Here is a 22,465-nt window from a genome sequence, read left to right as displayed (position 1 = left end):
CATTAAAAAGATTTATCGGCGGGGTCAAACTATTAACCTTGTACATAACAACAATAAAATGTAGGGCTAATTTGAAAAGTAGAGCATGGAAAAGAGACGGAGATGAAGGAACAGGAAACTAGAAACTAGAGGTCATTGGCGAAAAGACAATAACATAGTTTGTCTCTGTTTAACAGAAACTCACACACATACACATAGACACACACACAGACACACAGACACACACACAAACTAAAAACAAATATAATTGACCTAGAAGAAAGCAAGATTAAAAAAGAGACAAAATGGGTTGGGTGGATGTAGGATGCAGGAGGGATGGATGGGTGGATGTAGGGATGCAGGAGGGATGTATGGGTGGATGTAGGATGCAGGAGGGGTGGATGGGTGGATGTAGGGATGCAGGAGGGGTGGCTGGATGTAGGATGCAAGAGGGATGGAAGTGTGGATGTAGGATGCAGGAGGGATGGATGAGTGGATGTAGGATGCAGGAGGGGTGGATGGGTGGATGTAGGGATGCAGGAGGGATGGATGGGTGGATGTAGGATGCAGGAGGGATAGATGAGTGGATGTAGGATGCAGGAGGGATGGATGAGTGGATATAGGATGCAGGAGGGATGGATGGGTGGATGTAGGGATGCAGGAGGGGTGGATGGGTGGATGTAGGGATGCAGGAGGGGTGGATGGGTGGATGTAGGGATGCAGGAGGGGTGGATGGGTGGATGTATGATGCAGGAGGGATGGATGGGTGGATGTAGGATGCAAGAGGGATGAAAGTGTGGATGTAGGATGCAGGAGGGATGGATGTATGGATGGATGTAGGATGCAGGAGGGATGGATGGGTGGATGTAGGGATGCGGGAGGGATGGATGGGTGGATGTAGGATGCAGGAGGGATGGATGGGTGGATGTAGGGATGCAGGAGGGATGTATGGGTGGATGTAGGATGCAGGAGGGATGGATGGGTGGATGTAGGGATGCAGGAGGGATGGATGGCTGGATGTAGGATGCAAGAGGGATGGAAGTGTGGATGTAGGATGCAGGAGGGATGGATGAGTGGATGTAGGATGCAGGAGGGGTGGATGGGTGGATGTAGGGATGCAGGAGGGATGGATGAGTGGATGTAGGATGCAGGAGGGGTGGATGGGTGGATGTAGGATGCAGGAGGGATGGATGAGTGGATATAGGATGCAGGAGGGATGGATGAGTGGATGTAGGATGCAGGAGGGGTGGATGGGTGGATGTAGGGATGCAGGAGGGGTGGATGGGTGGATGTAGGATGCAGGAGGGGTGGATGGGTGGATGTAGGATGCAGGAGGGATGGATGAGTGGATGTAGGGATGCAGGAGGGGTGGATGGGTGGATGTAGGATGCAGGAGGGATGGATGGGTGTATGTAGGGATGCAGGAGGGTTGGATGGGTGTATGTAGGGATGCAGGAGGGGTGGATGGGTGGATGTAGGATGCAGGAGGGGTGGATGGGTGGATGTAGGGATGCAGGAGGGATGGATGGGTGGATGTAGGGATGCAGGAGGTGTGGATGGGTGGATGTAGGATGCAGGAGGGGTGGATGGGTGGATGTAGGGATGCAGGAGGGGTGGATGGGTGGATGTAGGAGGGGTGGATGGGTGGATGTAGGATGCAGGAGGGGTGGGTGGGTGGATGTAGGATGCAGGAGGGATGGATGGATGGGTGGATGTAGGATGCAGGAGGGGTGGATGGGTGGATGTAGGGATGCAGGAGGGGTGGATGGGTGGATGTAGGGATGCAGGAGGGGTGGATGGGTGGATGTAGGAGGGGTGGATGTAGGATGCAGGAGGGGTGGGTGGGTGGATGTAGGATGCAGGAGGGATGGATGGATGGGTGGATGTAGGATGCAGGAGGGATGTATGGGTGGAGGCTCCACCATATGTTTCCGGGGTGTTTGTGTGAGTGTTGTGAGTGAGTCTGTTTATACATTTATATTTGGGTGCTGTGGAAGTTGTCGGAGAGGCAGTCTGCATATTTTACGGCTGTTATTGAATGTCTGGGTGTCTAGTCAGCTCATACTATTTGTCCCTGTGAATCTGACTTCAGCCAGGCTGGCTGGATCCCCTCTGGCACTGGGCTGGTGTGGCTGGCTGGCAGATTTTCCTCATACTGTAATCCTGGAATATCTGACCAGCATCATAACAACTAACCCACTTGCAACCCAAACAAGTACGTATAAAATCAGTAATATATATCCTTATACAACCCAAGGCTGTTCTGATGCTCTTCCAGACCTCATCCTCCAAACCAAGGATGACAGAATTAATAAATCTGTTTACGCTCTAATCAAGGATCTGAGTCTGCAGAATACCGTACAAATGGCCACACAACTAAAATGAAAGAAATAAACCACAAGGACTCTGGTACACACAATGCTAGAAGGAAGCCTCCAGGATATGGTAGATGGTATTCCACAAAGTTGGAGGTATTTAGATAAGCATGGGAAGACAGTACAGTCCAACACCACGAAGGCCAATCCGCTCCAACAGCCTATATTTCCAGCCATATTAAGGCGAACAAAAAATTATACAAAATGTACTCTTGATAGAGTTGCAAAGTTAATGAAAAGCTACATTCAACACGTGAAGTGGGCCTTCACTTCTGCAGTGATAAATACATGAAGGTCGTTGGAGACAAGTCCATCAGTAAAAAACGAATAACAGACTCCTGAAATAGCATATTCTTTAAAAACTCAGTTGTCCTGAGAATGCACAGAACTACCCTGACCAGGAATCAAGGGTGACACTCGAACTTTTTCATTCTGTATTGCACGACATGTTCACTAAAATAGTAATGAGCTCTAAACCCACCAGCTGTCAACTGGACCTTATTCTAACTAAATGACTTAGGAGCTACTTCCTGTGCTTGGCTTGCATATGTTGAACATAAAAAAATGCTTCCTGTCCTCCTGATGTGGCCCCAACACACTAAAGGTGGCAGAAATAAACCCTCTTGTAAAAACATGAAAATCAGAGTGAGGTTTTGGTGTTCCACAGGGCAGTCATAGAACCACTATTGCTTTCACTACATACGAATGCTGCCTCTTCTTGATGTCACCCAGAATCGCAACGTCAATTTTCACTGCTATGCAGATGACACACAGTTGCACATTTCAATGAAACATGGAGTTGATTCCTTTGCGTTACCCTCGACCCTGATTTCTCTTTTGATGAACGTAAAAAATATTTCTTTCTTCAATGTTGTAAGATTATGGGCATGATAAGTAAATAATTAAACCTAACACAGTGTATGAGAGTACAAACTAACAACTGTACGAAGGACAGAAGCTAAAAATCTCATACTTTTTATTAAAAAACTATGCAGAAAAGATTAGACTATTGCAATGCTCTTTTGTTCGGTTACACTGATAAGAGAATCAATTAAGTTTAATTAGTTCTAAACATGGCTGCTAGAATTTTATCATATTACCCCAGCAAAAAACACGTGGGTTGTCTTACAGGCAGAGTGAGGGAGAGAAAGACAGAGAAAAGCAGGAATGTGTCTCTCTACCTGTGAGATGTCCATGACCGAGTCACAGCTTAGGGGTCGTGCTGAGGTCAGGTCGTTGAAGCCTAGTAGAGTAGAGATGATCCCGTTCTGGTCGATACGTCTGATTAAGGTCCCATCCACAAAGAAGATCACTCCATATTTATCCACTGTGATGCCTAATGGACAGATGTGAGGGATGGAGGGTGGATGGAGGATGGATGGAGGATGGATGGAGGGGTGAGGAGATGGGACATACCTTGTTAGTATCTGTCCACCTGTAGTATTATATACTTACAGAAGTGGCTCGGCATAAAAGTCTCTTTTAGTGCTGAATGACTAAAATTTAAAAATATGAAAATGTTCTTCCCAGTTCGTAAGTTCTCATGCTCTTAATGACACATAAACATTATACACATTAAAATCATTACAAAGCGATGAATACCAAAATGCGTCCCCAAAAGTAACCTCTGACCATATGGTTCTGTCTTGGTGAACAATACACACACACACACACACACACACACAAACACACACACTATTACATCTTGAAAAGTTCCCTGGGAATTAGGCCTGCTTCAGGGTTCTTTATGAACATGTTATGAATCACTGTGAGTGGGTGTGTGTGTGTGTAAACTCCGAAGCCAGTCTGAAAAACGTACACACACACACTCACAAACAAAAGCATACAATTGGAAAAACAACAAAATTCAGTCCTTTTTCAAGGTTCAAAAGACCACAGAGATGCTTGAGAAAGAACATTGAACATTCATCCAATATCATCCAGTAGAAAACTGAAATGTATTGATCTGGAGTAATCAAGTGGTTCTTCCATTTTCCACCAGGCTAGCATTGGGACCAATCAGCGACCTTGAACTAGAAGTGACCTTAAACTGAAGTCCACCCATCCGTAGTTTTCAATAAGTTCTGATAATAAGAAATAAGACTCAAAACACTATATTTTTCTATTTCAACTTTCACAATGTCCCAGGTCTTTATGAGTGTCACCTCCTCTGCCTATTTCCAAGCTCCATTAATTTGTTCATACACAAACTATACTGAACAACCCTGTCCCATCACAGAAACCCCCAACATATGCAGGAGAACTGAAAACAGCATCATGCCTTCCTCCTAACTCACACCAAGACCACAGTGCTACAACCATGACGTCACCTGCTAACAATATAAAAACTGGGTTCTCTATTGTGTGATAACGTGTTATACATTGTGTTATATTGTGTAATTAACTGTGTTGTGTTGTGTTATATATTTAGTTATATTTTGTTGTGTACTGAGTTTTGTTATATTGTGTCATATATAATGTTAAATATTGTGTTGTGTATATAGTGTCATACACAGTGTTGTGTTATAATAATAATGTATTACATTTGTAGAGCAATTTAGAATTATCTCAAAGTCCATTAAATAAAAACATTAAAAAAAATATATAGATACAAAAAAAGAAAATAAACATTATTATATGTTATATTGTCTTGGTAGACGTATAGTATTGTGTTTTAGCCATGTAATATTGTGTTGTAGGCATTTAGTATTGTGTTGTAGCCATGTAGCATTGTGCTGTAGTTGTACATTATTGTGTTGTGGGCATTTAGTATTGTGTTGTAGTCATGTAATATTGTATTGTAGCCATACCTCTTGGGTTGGTAAGCGTAGCCTCCACAGCTTTCCCCCCGTCCCCACATCGTGTTTCGTCATATGGCAGACACTGGTCACCGGTCCCGGCCACCAACTGTAAGTTCTTGGCCACATCTTTCACGGAGCTCAGAGACTTGACCTTGAACACCTTCCTGCTGCTGGTGTCAGACAGATAGACTGCCCCAGACACGGGGCTGGACGCCAGGTAGTACTTATGGGCCGGGCTGTTACTGGAGGGAAAACACAGGTCAGTCAGTCAAGCTGAAAGATATGCAAGGCTTTAAATAAAGCCAGGAACCTCACAGTGTTAACATGGATGGATTTAGGAGATTTGCTTTTCATGTCAATAGGAAAGTGGAAATAAATCTGACTGAAATGGAAGCTAGTATGTGTTCCCTGTAATGGTCAAGATGGTGCATTGGAAACTCGGCAATGAAGGAAAAAGACAAGAAGGTAAAGAAAGCATAAGATACAGCATTATTTGTCATGAACACATGACACTGTCTACTCAACCAGTATGTACCGTTTGGTCTTTCAAAATCTCACTGTCTCTCTCTGAATACAGAACACACAGTGTTATCTTGGGATTCTATAGAAAATGCGATATATCTACAAAACCACACATTTACTTTAGTAAATAACATACAGAGATATAACAAATATATACTGTATATAGCGCACTAGATCAGTTTGTCTTCAAGCACCTCTCTGTATTTTGCTCCATTCATTCTTCTCTTAACCTTGGCCAGTCTCTGTGTCCCTGCTGTTGAGAAGCAACCCCATAGCATGGTGCTCCAACCACCATGCAACACAGTAGGAATGTTACCATAGATCACAGGTGTCAAACCGGTTCCACGGAGGGCCGAGTGTCTGCAGGTTTTCGCTCTCACCTTGTACCTGATTGATTAATTAGTTCACTAATTGGTTAATTTCTACCCCCACCTGGTTGTTCAGGTCTGACCTGGGAACCAATTTAAAGGAAAACCCAAAGACCTGCAGACACTCGGCCCTCCGTGGAACCGGTTTGACACCCCTGCCATAGATGATGAGTGCCATCTTGTTTTGACCAGATGTAGCGTTTGGCCTAATTGTTTCATTTTAGTCTCATCACAACAAATCATGTTTTTCCTCATGCTTTCAGACTCCACACCAGAGGGCCCTCACTAGGAAGAGCATTGGTGGTTCTAAACTTCTTCCATTTCACAATGATGGAGCCCACTGTGCTCATGGGGACTTTCACTGCTTTAGCACTTTTTTATAACCTTCCTCAGATCAATGCCTCAATGTGTATCTCTGTATCTGGAAGGTCTATGGAGAGAACCTTAGACTTCAAGGGTTGGTTTTTGCTCTGTGAGATATCAGACCTTATATAGACACGTGTGTGTTTCCAAATCATGTCCAATCAATTGAATTTACCACAGGTGAACTCTAATTAAGTTCTAAAGACATCTCAAAGATGATCAAAGGACAAGGTATATATTACTCCATTCGAAGTGTCAAGGCAAGGGGTCTGAGTTTTTCAATTAACTGACTTGTGTGTTTTCGCTTTATACACTCACCTAAAGGATTATTAGGAACACCATACTAGTACTGTGTTTGACCCCCTTTCGCCTTCAGAACTGCCTTAATTCTACGTGGCATTGATTCAACACGGTGCTGAAAGCATTCCTTAGAAATGTTGGCCCATATTGATAGGTACATGGTGGTCATAAAGGGATGGACATGGTCAGAAACAATGCTCAGGTAGGCCGTGGCATTTAAACGATGCCCAATTGGCACTAAGGGGCCTAAAGTGTGCCAAGAAAACATCCCCCACACCATTACACCACCACCACCAGCCTGCACAGTGGTAACAAGGCATGATAGATCCATGTTCTCATTCTGTTTACGCCAAATTCTGACTCTACCATCTGAATATCTCACCAGAAATCCAGACTCATCAGACCAGGCAACATTCTTCCAGTCTTCAACTGTCCAATTTTGGTGAGCTTGTGCAAATTGTAGCCTCTTTTTCCTATTTGTAGTTGAGATGAGTGGTACCCGGTGGGGTCTTCTGTTGTTGTAGCCCATCCGCCTCAAGGTTGTGCGTGTTGTGGCTTCACAAATGCTTTGCTGCATACCTCGGTTGTAACGAGTGGTTATTTCAGTCAAAGTTGCTCTTGTATCAGCTTGAATCAGTCGGTCCATTCTCCTCTGACCTCTAGCATCAACAAGGCATTTTCGCAAACAGGACTGCCGCATACTGGATGTTTTTCCCTTTTCACACCATACTTTGAAAACCCTAGAAATGGTTGTGCGTGAAAATCCCAGTAACTGAGCAGATTGTGAAATACTCAGACCGGCCCGTCTGGCACCAACAACCATGCCACGCTCAAAATTGCTTAAATCCCCTTTCTTTCCCATTCTGACATTCACTTTGGAGTTCAGGAGATTGTCTTGAACAGGACCACACCCCTAAATGCATTGAAGCAACTACCATGTGATTGGTTGATTAGATAATTGCATTAATGAGAAATTGAATAGGTGTTCCTAATAATTCTTTAGGTGAGTGTATAATGTACATTAAAGAAATTATAAATTATGTCTATAAAACTATAAAATGTATGGGTCTGAATATGTTCCAAAGACACAGTATATACAAGAGCAGGTTATATAGTATAGTGTAACTGAGAGACTATCAAGCATGATAGTCTAACAAGAAGATGAGCTAAAACACTTCTATTAAAAAGCAATAACCAACAGCAATAATGAATAGTGTGCCATTTGGGAGTGGCCCCAATTAATATACCAAATCCCAGAGGTCCTTGACACAGTCCTCTAACTCAGCCCTCTAACAGTACCTTACAGAGTACTATCACAGTCCTCTAACACAGTCCCCCAAATAATACCCCTACACAGTCCCCTAATACAGTCCCCTACACAGTCCCCTAACACAGTCCCAAACACAGCCCTGTAGGCCTAACACACTAGGACCAGGAAATTGAAATTCTGTTTTTCAGCTGAACTGGGATTGCCTGTGTTCAGGAGGCATGGATCACTTTAAATTATTAACCTAGTTGTTTCAGGGACTGGAACCATTTATCTTGTGTCTACTGTTGTAACACTCTAGAACACTAGTCATTCTCACTGCCCGACGTAGAATACACGGATGTCATTTCCTCATTTAATTAGTTATTTATACTGGGTTCGTACCTCTATCAAGGCTGCTTTGTTGCTATGCTACCCTGGCCCTATCGCCATGACTCCATCTCTTTGATGACTGATAGCACCTGAAGAGGCTGAGGTCCACTGATCTAGTGATCGCAGGGTGAACTTGAAAGATGCTAATCACTGTGGCTCCGTCACTCCTCTGGGACTCTGAGGTAGAGCAGATCTGTGAGATCTGGATTCATAGACAGAGGTCGGGGATAAAAGCCAATAGGCCCTTTCCAAACAGAGAAGCAGAGTGGAAAAACCACAGCTTTTAAGTGCAGTCAAAGCACTCTGGTGTCCTCGGCTGCAGAGGGCCGTAGCTAGCGGTTAGCAGGACTGTGAAGAAGACAGGAGAGGTGAGGAGAGGTTAGAGGCTCAGATCTGCCAAACACCCTGCCCATTACCATGGTGTCAGTCTTCACCCATCTGTCAGCACACTGTCATTCAATCAGCACTACAACAGAGCCCAAACAAACACACACGGCACGTACACGCATTGACACGTACACAAACACACACATACACACGCACTAAGGCATACACAAACACATGTACCCCCCCCACCCCACACACACACACACACTCCACTTCAACACCAGAAATACAACCTTGAGCATCCAGCTTCGGCGTGGACCCCTGGGGCATCCGAGTGCCAACCCATATATTCTCAGTGGAGTCTAGAGCCCCAGAGATGCCTGGCGGGACCAGTGGTCCAGTGTCATGCCTTGTGTACCAAACACCCCCTACTCTAACTCCAGCCCTCAAACACCAGGGGGCTTCAGTCAGAAGTAGGTCCCTATGTAGGTGATAGGGTGGTCATTGGGAGGGGGACACCATCAGCTTCTGCACATAATTCTGAATGACAATTGACCTTCTGCTGCCTGGGTGATGGCAGCGCCTGCAGAGGCCAGGGGAGGACTGCCACTGTTAGAGCAGTGACCACACTGAGCTTCTTTTACTGTTAGAACAGTGACCACACTGGGCTTCTTTTACTGTTAGAATAGTGATCACACTGGCCTTCGTTTACTGTTAGAACAGAGACCACACTGGCCTTCTTTTACTGTTAGAACATAGACCACACTGGGCTTCTTTTACAGTTAGAACAGAGAACACACTGGCCTTCTTTTACAGTTAGAACATAGGCCACACTGGGCTTCTTTTACAGTTAGAACAGAGACCACACTGGGCTTATTTTACAGTTTATGTTTCAATGCACATTCCAGGGAAATCCTGCTTGGCCTTGCACAGAGAAATATTGTAGCAGCGGTTCACATAGATAAGAGGCATATCACATAGATAAGGATCTATTAATTCATTTATTTGGCATTTTGTATTCATTTTTTTAAAGATATAGTCTTCTAAAATCCTATTGTAGTGAATTGCATGCAATAACAGAACAACCAAAAACAAATAAAAAAGCATTAAGATAAATCAAATACCATAGATACACAGAACCCTTCAACCCTGGAAAACCTTTCAACCACTCTATAATTCCATGGTTTTAAGTGGAACCCTTCAACCCTGGAAAATCTTTCAACCACTCTATAATTCCATGGTTTTAAGTGGAACCCTTCAACCCTGGAAAATCTTTCAACCACTCTATAATTCCATGGTTTTAAGTGGAACCCTTCAACCCTGGAAAATCTTTCAACCACTCTATAATTCCATGGTTTTAAGTGGAACCCTTCAACACTGGATACTCTTTCAACCACTCTATAATTCCATGGTTTTAAGTGGAACCCTTCAACCCTGGAAAATCTTTCAACCACTCTATAATTCCAAGGTTTTAAGTGGAACCCTTCAACCCTGGATAATTTTTCAACCTCTCTATAATTCCATGGTTTTAAGTGGAACCCTTCAACCCTGGATACTCTTTCAACCACTCTATAATTCCATGGTTTTAAGTGGAACCCTTCAACCCTGGAAAATCTTTCAACCTCTCTATAATTCCATGGTTTTAAGTGGAACCCTTCAACCCTGGATAATCTTTCAACCTCTCTAAGTGGAACTCACACCCGCCTGCCTGTCTGTCTGAATATCCATCTGCAGTAAAGCACATATTAATGAGCTGATCAGTCATCTGCCTACCTAGGTTACCTGCACACAGACAGTGCTGTACAACACCTTCCAGTGACCACTGACCTTCTCCAAGCCCTGGACTAACTGTGGACTGACCCTAGCTCCATCTATATTGAGTGACAGCATGGGGTGGGGTAATTGGATTCTGCAGTATGTTGGCACGGCTTAGTAGAGGAGGGGTCAAAGCTGGAGATGATGGGGACACCCTTCTAATGGGGTCACAGCACAACACACACACACACATACAAACAAATACTACACAACATAGACACACACACACACAAAGCTGGCACTAACTGTGAAGACTAATTGTATTTTCTTAAAATAAATCCCCTCAATCTCTCACATGGAAATGTGCAACTTCTCTGTAGCCTCGTTTCCAAGACAGACAACAGTGTATGCTGAATGTTTCTGTTTCGGGCCAACACACACACACACACATACACACACACACGGCACCCTACTTTTCACACCAATTCTCTTTTCATTTCATGTGCGACTGCATCATCACTTGCTAGAAGCATGATCCTGTGATAGAAAATCAATCAATAACTCTTTAGCAGAGGAGAGGAGAGATAGACAAGAATAGAGGAGAGGAGAGAGGGATAGACAATAGAGGAGAGGAGAGAAAGAAGAGAGGAAATGAGAAGAGGGGAAAGGAAACAGGATGGCAGATGAAAAAACAGAATGGGAGAGAAGAGGAGAAGAATGGATAGATGAGGGGGACTGACAACTGTAGAGGAGACAGAGAGGAGAGCTATTTAAAGCCTGCATACAAACGACTATTCCCAAACATCTCTGTCAAAGCCGGTAAAGTGTTGATTTGGTGTTCTCTCAGAACACATGAAAGCCACTCAGCATGTGTCCCTGTGCATCTTGTACAGCAGAGCTCTGTGTTGTCTTCAACATGGTTCCAGGGGGAGGCTGGGGATCTTTCCCAGAAGGAACTGGGGTTCATTTAGGCCATTTTCAACACACAGCAGTATAGATGTTGTGGGTCAATACAGATCTACAAATCATCCGCCACCAACTGTGCAGCTTGTTCACACAACACACCCGTACGTATAACACACCCGTCTGCATAACACACCCGTCTGCACAACACACCCATCTGCACAACACACCCATCCGCACAACACACCCATCCGCACAACACACCCATCTGCACAACACACCCATCTGCACAACACACCCATCTGCACAACACACCCGTCCGCACAACACACCCGTCCGCATAACACACCCGTCTGCACAACACATCCGTCTGCACAACACACCCGTCTGCACAACACACCCGTCTGCACAACACACCCGTCTACATAACACACCCGTCTGCATAACACACCCGTCTGCATAACACACCCATCTGCATAACACACCCATCTACATAACACACCCGTCTGCATAAAACACCCATCCGCACAACACACCCGTCTGCATAACACACCCGTCTGCATAACACACCCGTCTGCATAACACACCCGTCTGCTCTAGTTGACACCAGTGCCAGTGGGATCAGTCACAACAGCACAGTACTCCTCACGGAAATCCATCCAATCAGAACCCTACGAGACCCGGTGAAAAGAAGTCTGCTAAATATGGACGTAGTAGTACGCCATTTGGGAAGCGGTCGTGAACTCTTACCTATGCCTGAAATCTTTATTCCTGCCAGAGAAACCCACAGGTAGCAGGAAAGACAGAGAAACACAGGGAAATACAGAAATGAGAGACTCGTTAGTAGTAATGATCAGTGGATTAGTAAGCAGCAAAGAATCGTGACTAAAACAATCATGACTAAAAGAATCGAAGATGGTCTACACCCTAAAGATGTCTCAGTCTGATATGTACCAGGTCTGATCCTCCCTGCCTCCTTCCAAAGGTGAAAGGTTGTTCCAATACCTGAGTTCCAGCACGCTGGTAACATTCCCAGTGTTGAAGATGCGTCGTACGTAGTTGAAGTCTCCCACATACAGGCTGCCGTCAGAGCCGCAGGTCAGCGCCACCGGGGCCAAGAGCTTGTTGCCGTCAGCCAGGCCGTTACAACTGGGGCACGAGATGCTACGGCGACGCCCGTTACCCATCACACTACCAATCACAGGGGGCTGCTGGGAGATGAACACGTTCTCCCCATTCCCCATGTGGAGAATACCTGGTGGGGAACAGGAAGTTAACATGCGGTAGGGGAGGAATGAACGAACAGGGATGAGGAAGGGGGATGAGGAAGAGGATTAGGGATGATTGAGGAGGAAGAGAGAGGAGGAAGTTGAATGAGCAAGAAGAAAAAAGGGAGGAGGAAGAGGAATGGAGAAGAGGGAGGAAGAGGGACGCTATAGTTTAGGATGTCCAAGTGAAAAACAATGCAACAAGTTATTGTCCAGTTAAATAATAAAAAAGGTAAATATTCATGTTTAATATGAACCCAGATAAGACACTGTGGTAGTCTCTTCAAAGCAGGCTTGCAAAATGTAATCTAAAAAGGTTCTCTAACAGCCAGTTTTCCAGAAATCTTGGTTACAGAATTCCAGATGTCCTGCCTATTTCATTCTGATTACAGGAATCTTCTAGTGAAAACCTGATTATTTCTTTCATACCTGAACATTTCTAGAGAACCTGAACATTTCTGGAGAGCCTAAACTTTTCTGGAGAACCTGAACATTCCCGGAAAGGCTGAACATTTCTGGAGAGCCTAAACATTTCTGGAGAGCCTAAACATTTCTGGAGAGCCTGAACATCTTGTGAAATATCAGACTCACTATTGTCTTGCTGACATACTGTACATAAAGAGCCTCCTCACTTGCCCTCTCCTTCCGCTCCTCTCTGCTTATTACCTCCCCGCTCCCTTCTTCCTGAACACCGTTCAGGTAAGTACACCTCATTTTCTGAGCCACTCTGACAGGGACAGTCAGAGGTCCTGACTACAGTGACCCCATGTGTTCCAAATAGATCCCTTCTCCCTTTGTAGTGCACTACAGCTGAATGTGGCCCACAGGGAATAGAGTGCCACCTGGAACACACATCTTCCTGCTGATAAGAGCTGCCCTCTACACCCCCTCAATCTCCATGCCACTGCAGAGTAATTCACCGGCAGGAAGAAAACTGACCCTCCTCAATGAAAAGGGACCATTTTAATCATAATGACATACTTTCACAGATAACATCTCGCCAGAATGCCACAAGGAGAGATTTGGCCCAGTAAGCTTGTTCATTCGAGCTGAGCTCCAAGGAACACTGTATAAGATGTCTGGTCTGGAACTTGGTCAGCTGACAGAGCATGGCTCCCTCCAAAGGTTGTGGGTTCAATTCCCAAGAGGGAGCAGTACAAACAAAGTACAAAACATGTACATAAGTATTTGGACAGTAACGCAAGTTTTTTTTGGCGCGGTACTCTGTAATTTGGATTTGAAATGATATAATGGCGATGGGGTTTTTTAGTCCCAAAAATCTGAATGTTTTTGATTGGCCAAGTGAGTAACCGTTAACTAAGTTCTGTTCCCATCTTAAATTCTAAGAGCTGTTCCCATCCTAAGTACTAAGAGCTGTTCCCATCCTAAGTTCTAAGAGCTGTTCCCATCCTATGTTCTAAGAGCTGTTCCCATCCTAAGTTCTAAGAGCTGTTCCCATCCTAAGTTCTAAGAGCTGTTCCCATCCTACGTTCTAAGAGCTGTTCCCATCCTAAGTTCTAAGAGCTGTTCCCATCCTATGTTCTAAGAGCTGTTCCCAGCCTCACCACTGTGAATGCTGAGGGCATGGTGTTTGTCCAGGGCCCAGCCTCCCAGGTTGGAAGCAGTGGTCTCGTATCCCTGTAGGACTGCGGTCCGCTTCTCCCATAAAATCAGGTCTGGACAAGACTCATATTCAAATCCCACCGATACTAGAAGCACAGAGGGCAGATCTTCAATCTATCTACTAATCAATAGCAGAAACAACAGGATAAATATGCCGTCATCTATCAAACACTTACAGACATAAAAAAACACAACAACATACAGTAAATCAATCAATCATAAATAAACAAACAAATAAACCAAGCAGCCACTCTACCAGCCAATGAAGAAATAAATAAATCAATTGACGAGTCAATCAAAGAATCAACCAATTGGTCAAATAGTCAATTAATTAACCAACCAATCAAAAGGTCCGATCCGAGCCCCCTTACCAAAGGCCTCAGACAGCCCATAGACCTTCTGGCTGTAAACGTCGGTCTTGTCCCAGACAAAGTCATAATGGAGGTTGGGGGCAGCGGGAAACCACTTCCTGAACAGCCGTCCCTCCACCGCCACCATCAGGTGCACCTTCATCAGGTTAAAGGGCACGCTGGGGTGCGTCAGGGTCACCCGCAGGAGGGACTTATACCCAGCGGTCCTGCTACTCAGGTAGCTCAATAACATGTCAGTCCCTGGGATGGGGACCTCTTCCTGGAGGGCCTGGGAGGAAATGAGATGTGGAATGTTACAGGATGCAATTATTTCAATATTGGGGGTTGCTGTGAATACGAGAATCTGCTCCATGGCCCACGTTTCAGTTCATCTTCACCAAAGTACATACAGAAAGGCCCTTTAAACCTCCATGTAAAAGCCAATGTTCTATACGATACCGTTTGCAAAGTTCTTTTTTCCAAGGTAATGTACCGAGGCATTTATGCTGCTTATACAACAGTTCCCAACAAACAACAACATAAGCAAACATTTACTAGTACAAAATATGTGCTCTTTTGTGTTCTTGAGATGTTCAGCAGGATAGATAATATCTAGTGGTGTTCAGCAGGAGAGATAGTGTCTAGTGGTGTTCAGCAGGAGAGATAATATCTAGTGGTGTTCAGAAGGAGAAATAATGTCTAGTGGTGTTCAGTAGGAGAGATAGTGTCTAGTGGAGTTCAGCAGGAGAGATAATATCTAGTGGTGTTCAGCAGGAGTGATAGTGTCTAGTGGTGTTCAGCAGGAGAGATAATATCTAGTGGTGTTCAGCAGGAGAGATAGTGTCTAGTGGTGTTCAGTAAGAAAGATAATATCTAGTGGTGTTCAGCAGGAGAGATAGTGTCTAGTGGTGTTCAGCAGGAGAGAAAATATTTAGTGGTGTTCAGCAGGAGAGACAATGTCTAGTGTTGTTCAGCAGGAGAGATAGTGTCTAGTGGTGTTCAGTAGGAGAGATAGTGTCTAGTGGTGTTCAGCAGGAGAGATTGTGTCTAGTGGTGTTCAGCAGGAGAGATAGTGACTAGTGGTGTTCAGCAGGAGAGATAATATCTAGTGGTGTTCAGCAGCAGAGATAGTGTCTAGTGGTGTTCAGTAGGAGAGATAATATCTAGTGGTGTTCAGCAGGAGAGATAATATCTAGTGGTGTTCAGTAGGACAGATAGTGTGTTGTGGAAATGTCTCTTACCAATGTATTCTCACTGATTAAAGGACTGAGAGCTTCTTGTTCAAATTAGAAAAGGAATGTGGGGGATCTGGTATTTGCCTAGGGGGCATCTATTGTCTGTTCCATAGACTGTATATAAAATGGACGACGCCCTTTCGCTCTTTTCCATTGGTGAAAAATGAAGCCGCCAGTGTCCCGATACGGCGCTGACATCTTGGACTTGCGTCTGCGCAGATAGCGATCTTGGGACCAGTTCTGCGCAGTAGTTCTGCACAGTAGCGAGCAGGAAGTAAAGCCGTAAAGCCGCGAAATCAACGGCCCCTCCCCTGTGCCCCGCCCTCACTCTCCCTCGCAGAATGCGCATACCGTAACTAATCGCAAGTCCAAGTACAGTACAACCTTTGCTTGTTAAACCTAGACGATATGTTATAGCCTAACTTACATCATGTTTAACCTTAATTTAGAATAGGCCAAATACAAAAATAATTGGTAACTTCTAGCTAACGATCACCTGCTAGCTATTAACGAGGCTTGTTGTCTTTTAGCTAACGTTAGCTAGCCCATTACATTTATTTACTAATTAAATAGCTTGTGAATTTAACTTACCGAAAAAAATTCAAATATCGATTGGAAATGCCAGATCGGTTAGCACAATGTACTGCTGAACAACCCATTATGTCCGTGTGAAATTATATCAATTATAGAAATTTAGAGATTAAATGTAAAGCTCCAATCTCCTCAGTCCTCCGAAGGAGGATGGCGCTTCAGTGGCTCCTTGGCTCAGATAGCTGTCAATCAAAGCTGTGAATCACGACGTCACACCACTGTTTTTAGAGCATTAAATAACTAACTAAAAACCAACTTATTTTAAAAACAAACTCTTGAATTTACATTAACGTGATACAAACTACAGTAAATGACAGAAACCAGCTTCGGAAAAAAGATAATTGAAGGGTAATTTAATTGTTTAGTTGGTCTCGCGTCCCATTGAATAACATGGGGAGGGCGGGGTTTATGACCTTTACTGGGACCACTCACCAGAGGGCGATCGAGACGTTTTGGCTTCACTTTTCAGGGCTTGTGCGGCACGCTTGGTCTGTTCGGGTTCGGTTGGAACTTTTAGAATTGAAGAAGTTACCTATGGGGGAAGGAAAGCTTGTCCTTTGTGTGAAGCTTAGGTAGTAACATTACAAAGGGAATGTGTTTTATTGACACAGGACAGATGGGCAACAACTTACCACACCCCTTTTCACTGTAATAAATACTGTTGAATGACCTGTATTGAGTTAGAGATTCCTCGGACGATTATGTTTGTAAGCGTTTGACGCGTCTCTCTTATTTGAAAATAATTAATAAACTGTTAAATTGTGCCAAGGGAATTTCATAACTGACTGTCTGACGTTTGGAGGAGCAGAACATTAGTGATGACTTTGGAAGTACATCTAATTGGAACCATGGAGAGGACTTTTCAGTGAATCGAGTAATTGGCATGAGGGGGTTTTGTACCAGTGACTAATTGAAGGATGTATTCAGTGATAGGTGTTTACACACCCATGTGTCGATGCTGCATACCCCATACTGTCAATACAAGTGTCACTTGAATTGATTTCCTTTGAACAATGATTTTAACATAAAAGGTTTTACTGTACTATGTTATGATTCTGTATAATGACAATGTGTGATTTTGGAGTTTATACAAAGGTAATGGTCTAGAAGCATGTAAATGAGGATCCAGACATTTCAGATTTGTTCCGTTCTCTAATCATTAAGGGTAATGATATTGACTGGGTCATGTTGTTAAATAATTCTGTTCGATGGAATTGTCATCACAAGTGTCTAGTGGTGTTCAGTAGGAGAGATAGTGTCTAGTGGTGTTCAGCAGGAGAGATAATATCTAGTGGTATTCAGCAGGAGAGATAGTGTCTAGTGGTGTTCAGCAGGAGAGATAGTGTCTAGTGGTGTTCAGTAGGAGAGATAATATCTAGTGTTGTTCAGTAGGAGAGATAGTGTCTAGTGGTGTTCATCAGGATAGATAATGTCTAGGGGTGTTCAGCAGGAGAGATAATATCTAATGGTGTTCAGCAGGACAGATAGTGTCTAGTGGTGTTCATTAGAAGAGATAGTGTCTAGTGGTGTTCATTAGAAGAGATAGTGTCTAGTGGTGTTCAGCAGGAGAGATAATATCTAGTGGTGTTCAGCAAGAGAACCTGCATTGGAAACAGGTGATTTAGGGTCTCTGAGTATGAATACTGATTTAGGATCATTTTAGCCTTTAAAATCATAATGAATACAGTTATATGGACATCGGGGACATGACCCTGGAGGAGTATCACATCGCTCATGATTTATGAATTATTGCTAAAGAGGTCAGGGTTTAGAGGTCATGTTAACTGGCTGGTCTGGCACACACTGCCCAGCGTCCTAATTAAGCCATCCTCCATCACCTGGTCCTAATGACCCATGCAACAGGTCAAGCCAATTAAATCTATCTCATTAATGCATCGTTAAGGAACCAGTGGGCTCTTCCACTCTGTTGTGTTATCACGGGTCAAAGAGCACCATGCTGCAGAGCTGGATTCATTGATCTGAATTACCCTGCAGCAGCGTGTGTGGAAGCTGGCTTGTAGACCTCCTACAGTGGTAGTCGAGAGGCAAGAAAAAGAGACAGACACAGAGAGAGAAATACAACGCTGTTTTCCAAAAGAGTTAAAATGCAAATAAAAACAGAATGTAATGATGTGCAAATCATTTATCCCTGTATTTAATTGAAAATGATACAAAGAGAACATATCAAATGTTGAAAGTGAGAAATGTTATTGGTTTTGGAAAAACACATGCCTGTTACTAAGTTGATTCCAGCAACACGTTTCAAAAAGCTGGGACAGGGGCATGTTTACCACAGTGTTGCATCACCTCTTCTTTAACAATACTCTAAGCGTTTTTTGTACTGAGACCAATTGCTGTAGTTTAGAAAATTTAATGTTTTCCCATTCTTGTTTGATATAGGATTTCAGATGCTCAACATTTCGAGGTCTCCTTTGTTGTACTTTTCGTTTCATAATGAGCCAAATGTTTTCAATGGGTGACAGGACTGGACTGCAGGCAGGTCAGTTTAGCACGGAGCCATGCTGTTGTAATAGGTGCAGGATGTGGTTTGGCATTGTCTTGGTGAAATAAGCAAGGCCTTCCCTGAAAAATACATCATCCATCTTAAATGAACTCGGGCCCAGAGAAGGTGGCGGCAGTTCTGGATCTTGTTTATATCTGGTATCTTCTTTGCATGGTAGAGTCTTAACTTGCATTTGTGGATGCAGCGACATACTGTGTTAACACAAGTGGTTTTTGGAAGTGTTCCTGAGACCATGCAGAGATTTCCACTACAAATAATCCACCAGGTTTAGTTTTTTAACATTACACAACTTATCCAGTCTTTTGTTGCTGCTGGCAAATGTGTTGCTGGTGTCAAATTCAAAGTGGGCTTATTTTTTTTAAGAAACAATACAATTTAGCAGTTTCAACATTTGGTATGTTGTCTATTTTCTATTGAATACAGGGTTTAAATGATTTGCACATCATTGCATTTTGTTTTTATTGACACTTTACTGAGCATCACAACCTTTTTGGGAACAGGGTGGTTGGAGAGAGAGGGAATGTAAAAGAGAGAGGGAGGAAGGAAGAGAGGGAGAGAGGAACAGAGCGCAGGAGGTGTGACTGGGTTGGTTGAGAGAAAGCAGTGTTCCAAACAGAGGAGAGCATGTGTTACTGTAATAAATCATACCAGACTACAGGGACAGATTCATTATAGAGGCCACAAAGACACACCCCCCACACACACACACACCATCACCTCCAAAAGAAGGAACAAAATAGTGTCAGTGCGGCCTTTTAAACTCTCCCTGTGAAACCTGGGAGAAAATTAAAAGGCATCCCGGGTGTTTTCTGAGGAAGGGGTGTAATCATCATCATTCTGCTCTGAGACACTACAGTGCACATTGTAAATGGACAGTTTTTCCTGCCACCAATTACACTGGCCAGATAAAATCACCCAGCTGCCACAGGGCTGAGTTACCATTACCCCAGGGGCTGATGTATGAGCTATAGATGGAGGAGCTGCCGCTCCCAGCCAAGCCTGGCATTCACAGGAGGAGAGGAGGAGAAGGGACAGGTGAGAAGACAGGAGAGAAGAGAGGAGAGAGGGGAGAAGGGAGAGGAGTGGGGAGAAGGGAGAAGGGAGAGGAGAGGGGAGAAGAGAGAGGAGAGGGGAGAAGGGAGAGGTGAGAAGACAGGAAAGAAGAGAGGAGAGAGGGGAGAAGAAAGAGGAGAGGGGAGAAAGGAGAGGAGAGGGGAGAAGAAAAAGGAGAGGGGAGAAGGGAGAAGAGAAAAGAGAGGGGAGAAGGGAGAGGAGAGTGGAGAGAAAAGAGAGACATTTCTATTCTACAGAAATCGTCTTCCTTTTCTCTTCAATATTCTACATATTCTAAATTCCCAACCTATTCTATATGTGTATTATGAATTCTCTAATCGTATATTTAAGCAAGGCATGATGGGTTGTGCTATATGTCCAATATACCAGGGCTGACAGCTGTTCTGAGGCACACATACAGTACCTGTATTTCGGGAACAACATTCCCTCTCTCGGAGCAGGACCCGGCGAAGGCCGTAAGGGGTGCGGGCGAAACTATGGGGGAGGGCCGTGTGAAGCTGCTGACATCACAGCTGGGGATCTCGTTCTCCTCGTGTCGCATCACAATGGTATCCATGACAAAAAAGCGCCCCCACGGTAACCACAAGGTGTGCTCTTGGGTGATGAACGGAGCACGCTCAAAGTGCAGGCCGATGGCCACGCCCCCATTGGTCACCAGGTCAAAACTAGGATGGAACAAACAAACAGGAACGATTCCAAGAAAGGAAGAGATTAGAGGGACAGCCTTTGTAGAAATATGAGTACGATGAGGTAATATGAGTATGATCATGTAATATAATTTATGAGCATAATCATGCACTATATGTGTGAAGATGATTATGATCATGTAATATATGAGCAGGCTCACGTTATATATGATAATGATCATGTGATATATGATCAGGCTCACGTTATATATGATTATGATCATGTAATATATGAGCAGGCTCACATTATATATGATTATGATCATGTAATATATGAGCAGGCTCACGTTATATATGATAATGATCATCTAATATATGATCAGGCTCACGTTATATATGATTATGATCATGTAATATATGAGCAGGCTCACGTTATATATGAGATGGTTTATGTCATATATGAGTAGGTTTATGTAATATATGAGAAGGTTTATGTCATATATGAGTATTATTAAGATATATAAAGGTAGGTTCATGTTATTTGTCAGTGTGATTATGTAATATATGATGATTTTGTTGAATTGTAATCGCTCCATTCCCGTTCCAGTGCAAAGCCCAGCCAGAGGACACCTCTCATACTGGCCACCGTTCAACTGGTTATTTGAGTGATAAAAAATAAATTATCATACCAACCAGAATGATTAGGAACTCATATGCACAGAAGAGAATTTTTGTAATTAATTCAGAGTTACACTGCTATTAAATCCATATTCTTCACGACACAAAAACTAACCAATATTATCTCTAATTGTTAATCCACAACGTATGCAAGGTTTAATCCTTGTCACATTTAACTCTGCATATAATGAATATCTTCCTAATTAAGAGTGCTGCTACAGGGATCACATTGTAATAAATTCCTGCAATAGATTGAAATGAATATGATGCTACTTCATTCCACCTCCGATTTTCTCCCAGAATACACTGCACAGACATGGCGCTGTAGGTGCTCGATGGGATATTCAAGTCTGAATTAATGTTCAACTGAATGGACTCAGTGCCAATGCATTCTTGTCTGTTTCAACAGAATGGAGACTTTAAAGTACAGAGGCCGTGGACGCCTCCATGTTGCTTTGGACCAAGGCTGAGGCCTCGTGCTGCTGATCTAAATCCAGATGAGGCATAACGCTATGAGCAGGAAGATCAGTAAAATGGAGGAAGCCACTTCTCTATCGATCTGCCAGACTGTGGCGAGGCTGTCCACTCTCACATCCGTCTTTCTAAAAGCCTGGCAATGAAATCACCCACTCTCTCAAATCTTCCCTCTCTCAAATCTTCCCTCTCTGTCTCTCATTCTCCCTGTGCTCCATCACATTCTCTCTGCTCTTTATTTCTACTGTATCCCGTTCCTCTCTGAACTCTCACTCTCCATCTCTCTCTCGTTCTTTCTCTTCTCATTTCTGTATTTCCCTCCATCACCCGCTCACACCCTCCCATATCTCACCCCCCCGCTCACATCCTCCCCGCTCTCTCCCCCTTCACCACCCCCGCTCACACCCTCAACCCCGCCCCCCTCTAGCTCACACCCACCCCACTCACCCCCCCCCGCTATCACCCTCAACCCCGCCCCCTCCCCCCGTTAACACCCTCAACCCCGTCCCCGTCCCCCCCGCTCACACCCTCCCTCCTTTCCTTATTCTTAATTCAATTAAATTCAAAGGTGCTTTATTGGCATGATGGAAAACCTGTATTTACATTGCCAAAGAAACTGAAACAAACAAAGAAAAAAACAACAGTGAAAAAGCAAAAATGAAATCAAAGAAGATAAGGACAAAAGCAATT

At 43.9% G+C, this 22,465-nt stretch overlaps 1 protein-coding gene across 2 annotated transcripts in view; it reads right to left on the bottom strand.

The window, feature by feature from the left end:
- Positions 1-22,465, bottom strand: part of tenm4 (teneurin transmembrane protein 4) — a 276,917-nt gene that overhangs the window by 44,914 nt on the left and 209,538 nt on the right. For both annotated transcript variants that reach the window (XM_029120114.2, XM_013135886.4), the window contains exons 19-25: positions 20,401-20,662; positions 14,595-14,862; positions 14,166-14,309; positions 12,338-12,587; positions 12,083-12,103; positions 5,165-5,397; positions 3,536-3,690 (exon numbers count right to left, since the gene is read on the bottom strand). In XM_029120114.2, the coding sequence (XP_028975947.2) occupies positions 3,536-3,690; positions 5,165-5,397; positions 12,083-12,103; positions 12,338-12,587; positions 14,166-14,309; positions 14,595-14,862; positions 20,401-20,662 (1,333 nt within the window). The remainder of the gene's footprint in view (positions 1-3,535; positions 3,691-5,164; positions 5,398-12,082; positions 12,104-12,337; positions 12,588-14,165; positions 14,310-14,594; positions 14,863-20,400; positions 20,663-22,465) is intronic.

Source organism: Esox lucius, chromosome 1 (genome assembly GCF_011004845.1).
Source record: "Esox lucius isolate fEsoLuc1 chromosome 1, fEsoLuc1.pri, whole genome shotgun sequence".
NCBI classification, from domain to species: domain Eukaryota; kingdom Metazoa; phylum Chordata; class Actinopteri; order Esociformes; family Esocidae; genus Esox; species Esox lucius.
This window is presented reverse-complemented; position numbering and strand designations above follow the sequence as displayed.